Here is a 6668-nt window from a genome sequence, read left to right as displayed (position 1 = left end):
CAGAAATGTAAGAAACACATAGAAACAGCTAGAAACAGATTAGAAATAGAAATCGATAGAAACAGAAACAGTAGAAACAGATAGGAACAGAGTAGAAATAGATAGAAACAGTCAAAAAAGACAGAAAAAGACTAGAAAGAGAAACATTAGAAACCGATAGAAACAGATAGAATCAGATAGAATCAGCAGGGCTGGACAGGCTCGCTGCTCCCTCTGGCGGTGAGTCTGAAACCTGCAGGGAATCTGAGGAGAAACTACAACTCCATAATGTGAGAGGATTCTTCTAGAAATCAGAGGGGAGAGGTTTTAGAAAATATTCCTTCATTTACACAAATCTAAACTGGAGTCAGAGTCTGTTATGATTCCTTCCATTGACTTTGTTGGCCTGGTGAGTGATGTTTTCTGAGCTCCTGCTGTTTCTAACAACAATAATGATCAGAATAACTCACTGTAACTCACTGTTCATTTACAGCAGATCTCAAAGTGCAAAGAGGAAAGAACATCAGGTCAGAATTAGATCAGTACTCTGTATCAGCAAGTACTCCAGATGAAGTACTTGTACTTGTACTCAGTCACCATCTCAGCTCTCTACTGTGTCTCTAAGACCAGCAGGTGGTGCTGTTTCCTCATTTCTCAGCACCTGAGTCCACTGAGCTTCTGTTTCAGCCAGCAGCATTCAGCAGGTCAAGAGAAGAGAAGAGAAGAGAAGAGAAGAGAAGAGAAGAGAAGAGAAGAGAAGAGAAGAGAAGAGAAGAGGAGAGGAGAGGAGAGGAGAGGAGAGGAGAGAAGAGAAGAGGAGAAACGAGAAGAGAAGAGGAGAGGAGAGAAGAAACGAGATGAGAAGAGAAGAGAAGAGGAGAGAAGAGAAGAGAAAAGGAGAGAAGAGAAGAGGAGAGAAGAGAAGAAACAAGATGAGAAGAGGGGAAAAGAGAGGAGAGAACAGAACAGAAGAGAAGATAAGAGAAATCGTTCCATTTACGTCTCTTATTTCCTACTTTCCCGCTGAGCAACATTTGTTGTTTTTAATTCAACAGCAATATTAATATTATTCATCATCATCTTGTCAAAAATCTCACTTAACTCACTGTAATTCTCGTTTAATTCAAATAAATCACTCCATGTTAAGTCCCACACTTTGTCACCAAAATGAACCGGCTGCATCACAACTCTGCTTCAACACAGTAATATATACAGTTCAGTAATACAGTTCTATTCAGTGATATACAGCAATATATTCAGCTCTACTGTGTGTCTCTATGGCCAGCAGATGGAGCTGTTTTCTCACAATTCTCAACACCTGAATCCACTGAGCATCATTTTCATCTAGCAGCATTCAGCAGGTCAGTAGAATAGAATAGAATAGAATAGGATAGAAAGTTGGAGGCATTTTAAAGGCATCCATTAAAGTTGGAGCATTTTAAATCATTGAACTAAGAAGTCAAATATTATACATATTAAAATATTATAATTGTGCATATTGTACAACAACAACTCCTATCTGTTCATGTTCATTCAGATAGCTTGGAAATATATACAGACAATATTAATAATAAAATAAGTTTATAGTAGCAGAGAGAGCAGAAAATATTTATTTCAGTTTAGGGTCATAGGTTTCTCTCATCTTGTCGTTGGACATGAGAACAGAAAGTAGAGCAGAAACCAAACCCACAAAATGTTGTTCTACCCCTACCCGGGGTAGAACAACACATGACTGTGTTTTTTCATAACTTTGACATGTCCCCTTCATGAAATGGATGGTCATAATTTTTCTTTGTAATGCAAAAGTCATTAAATTCATCAATGAAGTGATTCACCACATAGGCAAAAAAGTACAAAAAAACGTCTGCCCTGAAAGAGGGAGTACCAAATTAATCCCATGTCATTTTCTACCTACTGGCTGTATTTACATCATGTTTGCACTGATGGTGTACAGGTAGTGTCCCTACACTCCAAAGCAACCAGAATGTCAAAATATAGTTCTATTGTGAATCAGCAGCCTTTTATATAAGGCCTTATTATAGGCGGAAATATAAAAGAGTTAATTTTTCTCACTTCTAATCCTAATCCTAATCTAATAATACTGTAATCAGTACCCAATTATGATAATAATTCATTTCAGGTAGTCACTGACATTGTCTCATCAAAAACAAGAAGTAATAGTTTGTCACTGAGCACTGTTACTGTGACTATCCAGTGAGTATAACCCAAAAAAGTACACAAAAATGCCTGCCTTGTAACAGGGAATACCAAGTTGATCCCATGTTTTTTACCCACTGGTTGTATTTACATACTTCATATTAGCACTGATGGTTCTCAGGTAGTATCTCTAGACCTCAAAGCAACCTTAAATTGTGATTTTGGGCAAATATGAGTATTATACATCAATTTAAAGGTCTCAGTGAGATCTTTTCAGTGCCAAAAGGACACAGCTGAAATCATGACCCATACGTTTTAATTAAACGAAGACTGAATGCCGTAACAGTAAAAGTAGGGTTTTGTTTGCTGTCAAAAGGGTGTAACTGCACTCACGCCCTTTTGACACTGAACAGCATTGTGGGTAGAGGATTCTAACAGCACTTAGGTCAGCTCAAAATGCATGCTGACTAAGTAATACTGGCATGGCAGCATGATCACATCATTTTTAGTATCCTATTCATATCCTAATTAATATTCTAGGTCAATATTAGATGAATGTAAATATGTTAATATTCCCATTATAAACTTAGGCCTATAGATTCAAAATGTTATTTTATAATGTTAGGAGTGTGAACTGGTCCAGATGAGCTCTGATAGTCAGACTGGTAGCTGAAGTTCTCCCTCAGTGTTATGAGGAGTTTTACAGTCTGTGAATTTGTCCCAGGACGTCAATAAGTTCCAGTTTTATTTCAAACCTGGAAACCCAAACACCAAACCAATTTCAAAGTTATGGTCCTCAAGTCTATATTTCCTAAGAATGTTTCTTTCTTTAACTTCATGAATGCGAAGGTATTTCGCCAATTTCCTTTCTGTGTGATGGCGCTGAAGTTTATTCTGGTTTTTAATTCCGTTATTCCTCTTATCTGTGCAGCCTGTTTTAGTGGAGGTCAAGGCACTTTATTGTCTCTCTTGGTGTGTGTTGGTGTGTGTTAGTGTGTGTTGGTGTGTGTTGGTGTGTGTCTTGGTGTTGACATGCTGCTGAGGTCTGATACCAGCTGGTTCAGGGACTCACATTGTAGGGAATGCCGGTTTCAGAGAAGGGCTTAATATTTTAATGATTGCTGGTCTGATTGATTTAAAACATAAAGATAAGAAGGACAGGAGAACAGGATTTTATTTGTTTGCCTATTAATTCAAAGTAATTATTTTGTCATTTTTTCCCTTCCTTACAACTAAACAACAGCAGATCCAGAAACTGGTTCTGGATACAGATAGAATCCGCTACAAAAAAAACATGCATATTAATCATGAAACAACTGTTAGCAGTTTTCAAATGATACCTTTCATCTGAATAAACCTCTTGGACTGTTGGAAAAATAATACAAATCTGTACAAACAGATTTTTTGAGACAGAATTGAGTTCAGTCAGTTTGAGTCTCAGATCAGAGAGAGAGTCCGGTCCGGATCCAGTTTCAGGACCATTCTGAACCAGCTGTATGAACTGGGTATCGCTGGAGAGATGAGTCTCACCTTTCAGTTCAGTTCTGTTACATTTCTGTCGAACGACCACAGAAGAAGAGTCTGCTCAGACAGAACAGACACCCTCACTCCTCATTCTTGTCCCTTTTTCCTTTTCTTCTTGCTCTTCTTCTGCACACCTTCCTCCTCTTCCTCTGTGGTTTTTCTCTTCGGCTTCCCCTCCTCCACCCGCTCCATGGCGTCCCACACCTCGTCCTCCTCCTCCTTCACCTCCTGCACCTCCCCCTCCTGTCCCGCCCCACCCCCCTCCTCCTCCTCCCGGTCCGGGCGGCTGGACAGCAGCAGGCAGTTGAGTCTGGACTTCAGGTAGACTTTGTGCAGCAGCGTGCGGTCGTCCAGGCTGTGGATCCTGAGGAAGCGGTCCAGGCCGCAGGAGGCCACCAGGGGGCGGGCGGGGTGGCACTGCAGCGCCCGCACGCCGCCCGCCAGGCCCTTCAGGCAGCCGCACACCGCGCCCCGCCGCAGGTCCAGCATGGCGATCTGGCCCCGCGTGTTTCCCACCACCACGCTGTGGCCGGCGGCGGGCAGCGACAGCGCCGTCAGCGGGTATTCCTCGTACTGGACCTCAAGGACCGGCCGGCGCTGAGGAGACGACGGGTCGTACACACGCACCTGACAGAGGGCAGACAGAAAAAAATATTATACAGGTGTATGATGAAGGACGTTAAAGAGGAGCTAAACCCCAAACCCAAATCTGTGTACAGCCTGAGATCTAAAGGTGAAAAATATGCTGCTGAAATGCCATCTGCTATTGGCTGATCTTTGGTGCCAGGTGATGATGTCGCCACCTGTTGTACTCTATAGAAGGCGACATCACCTGGCTGGCACCAAAGATCAGACAGTTATTTCATCAAAAGCAACATTTAAGACTTTTGAAGAGCTTTTTAATGCCATCTTCAACTGACTTTGACTTTATTTTGATTACAAAACAAAATAAAGAAACCAGGCTGTAAAAGCAGCCTGTTTCTGACTGAACAGCTGATGAAAGATCTGAAACTAGAAATGTGCAGAACAACAAAAAGGAGAGCAGGAACTTTAAAGTAAAAAGGGACATGAAGTCCAACTGTGTTTAGTAAGCAGATTGGACTACTAACCCTGTTTTGGGTTCACCAAAGAGTGGTCATGCAGTGCAACCAACTAGGGCTGCAACTAACTATTTTCTAACTTATTTTCATTGTCGATTAATCTGTTGATGATTTTCTCGATTAATCGATTAGTTGTTTGGTCTATAAAATGTCAGAAAATGGTGAAAAATGTGGATCAGTGTTTCCCAAAGCCCAAGATGACGTCCTCAAATGTCTTGTTTTGTCCACAACCCAAAGATATTCAGTTTACTGTCATAGAGGAGGAAAGAAACCAGAAAATATTCACATTGAAGAAGCTGGAATCAGAGAATTTTGACTTATTTTTCTTAAAAACTTACTCAAACCGATTAATCGATTATCAAAATAGTTGGCGATTAATTTAATAGTTGACAACTACTTGATTAATCGTTGCAGCTCTACAACCAACGTCATTACATCTCCAATATGTATAAGATGTATGCCGAATGGAAGAGTAGAACCTAAAGACTCCAAAAAAGCCTTAAGCTCTTTTCTACCAAGTGTTTACATTTGCCGATAAGGAAGGAAACTTTAAACTGCTGGATATTTGAATGGAGTCTGGCGTCCGGTTCTCTCCCAACGGCCTAGGCTTGAGTGAAGGAAACCAGAGGAACTTCGATTTAAAGTGGATTTCAGTGAGTGCAGACAGACCTGGTGGTGGCTCGTGCAGGTGACAACCTTGTCGGACCCGGGGATGAAGGCCATGTCTCTGACCCACTCCGGCTGCCGTAGATCCAGCCAGTCGTTCCGCAGATTCTTCGCCGCGAACACCGGCTGCTCCGGCCGCTCCAGGTCCCAGATCTTCAGCCCGTTCTCCTTGCCGCCGGTCGCTACTTTCTGCCGGTAAGCGGGACTCTGCCTCATCCTGCACACGCTCTTCCCGGCGTCCACCTCCGCCACGTGCGAGCTGCTCTCCTCCTTCCACACGCGCAGCTTCCCGGACTCCACGCACGTCACCAGGGCGGACTCGGTGACGGCCAGCCCGGTGAAGCCGCCCTCGGTCGGGTCTCCGCAGCGCCGGGTCTCAGTGAAGACGCCCTTCTCGGTGCTGAAGGTCTTCACGGTGCCGTCCACGGCGCCCAGCAGCAGCTCGCTCTCCGCCGGGTCCGCCCAGCACAGCGCGCGGACCTCCTGGTCGCGGCTCAGGCTGCCCATGTGGCAGAAGTTGAAGGCCTGTTTTCGGGCCAGGCTGACGCCCTTCAGGATGCCGGTCTCCGAGCCCAGCCACACCGAGCAGATCCGGCTCTTATCGGCCATGTCAGACGGCTGGAAGTAAGACTGAGCGACTAGAAAACTGCCATACACCCGAACTGTGTACTGCTTCCACACACGCGTTCTTCCATGGGACAGCGTCGCGCAGTGAAGTCGTCACGTCGCAGGCGGAAGTGCTGACGCTCTGCCCCCCGATTGTTTATCGCAAAAGTACAAAAATTACAATAATTTATACAAATGTAGTCAACATTTTGCTTTACTGCTCGTTTCTTAGTTAACCCCCCCCCCCCCCCAAAAAAAAAAAAAAAACCCAGGACAGTTACAGTTTAGCACTATTCAGATTTCTTTTTAGGCCAATTTAATTTCAGTCAATAAAGTACAAGCAGTCAGGTAGAAAAAAAACTGACAGCATTAACATTACGCATAAATGAGACAAGACCACACACAAAGCAAAACTCGATAAAGAGATATAACAAGAATAAAAAAATAATAAATACAAATAAAACAAATTACAAAAATATAAAAAAACAAAAAAAGTTAAGTAGTGTCAGGAGATTCCTTGGGGGAAAAAGCTTCATGAACGAGAGAAAAAAAGTCTAAAAACATCAGCCAAACAAAAAAAAACTTTAATACCGTAATAAAAAACCCCAAACCATAATACAAATGCGTCATTGCCGC

General features: G+C 43.0%; 1 protein-coding gene across 1 annotated transcript; it reads right to left on the bottom strand.

The window, feature by feature from the left end:
* Nucleotides 1–1097: 1097 nt before the first annotated feature.
* Nucleotides 1098–6127, bottom strand: wdr74 (WD repeat domain 74). Its single transcript, XM_071540048.1, has 2 exons — nt 5430–6127; nt 1098–4287 (listed from the first exon to the last, which is right to left on the bottom strand). The coding sequence occupies exons 1-2, from the start codon at nt 6033–6035 to the stop codon at nt 3748–3750; spliced, it is 1146 nt and encodes a 381-aa protein (XP_071396149.1). The 5' UTR covers nt 6036–6127; the 3' UTR covers nt 1098–3747.
* Nucleotides 6128–6668: the final 541 nt, after the last annotated feature.

Source organism: Centroberyx affinis, unplaced genomic scaffold (assembly GCF_046629955.1).
Source record: "Centroberyx affinis isolate AG114_WGS23_722 - 3 ecotype Tasmania unplaced genomic scaffold, CSIRO-AGI_Caff_v1 ptg003559l_1, whole genome shotgun sequence".
Classification (NCBI taxonomy): domain Eukaryota; kingdom Metazoa; phylum Chordata; class Actinopteri; order Beryciformes; family Berycidae; genus Centroberyx; species Centroberyx affinis.
The sequence above is the reverse complement of the archived record's forward strand: the minus strand, read 5'-3'. Positions and strand labels throughout refer to the sequence as shown.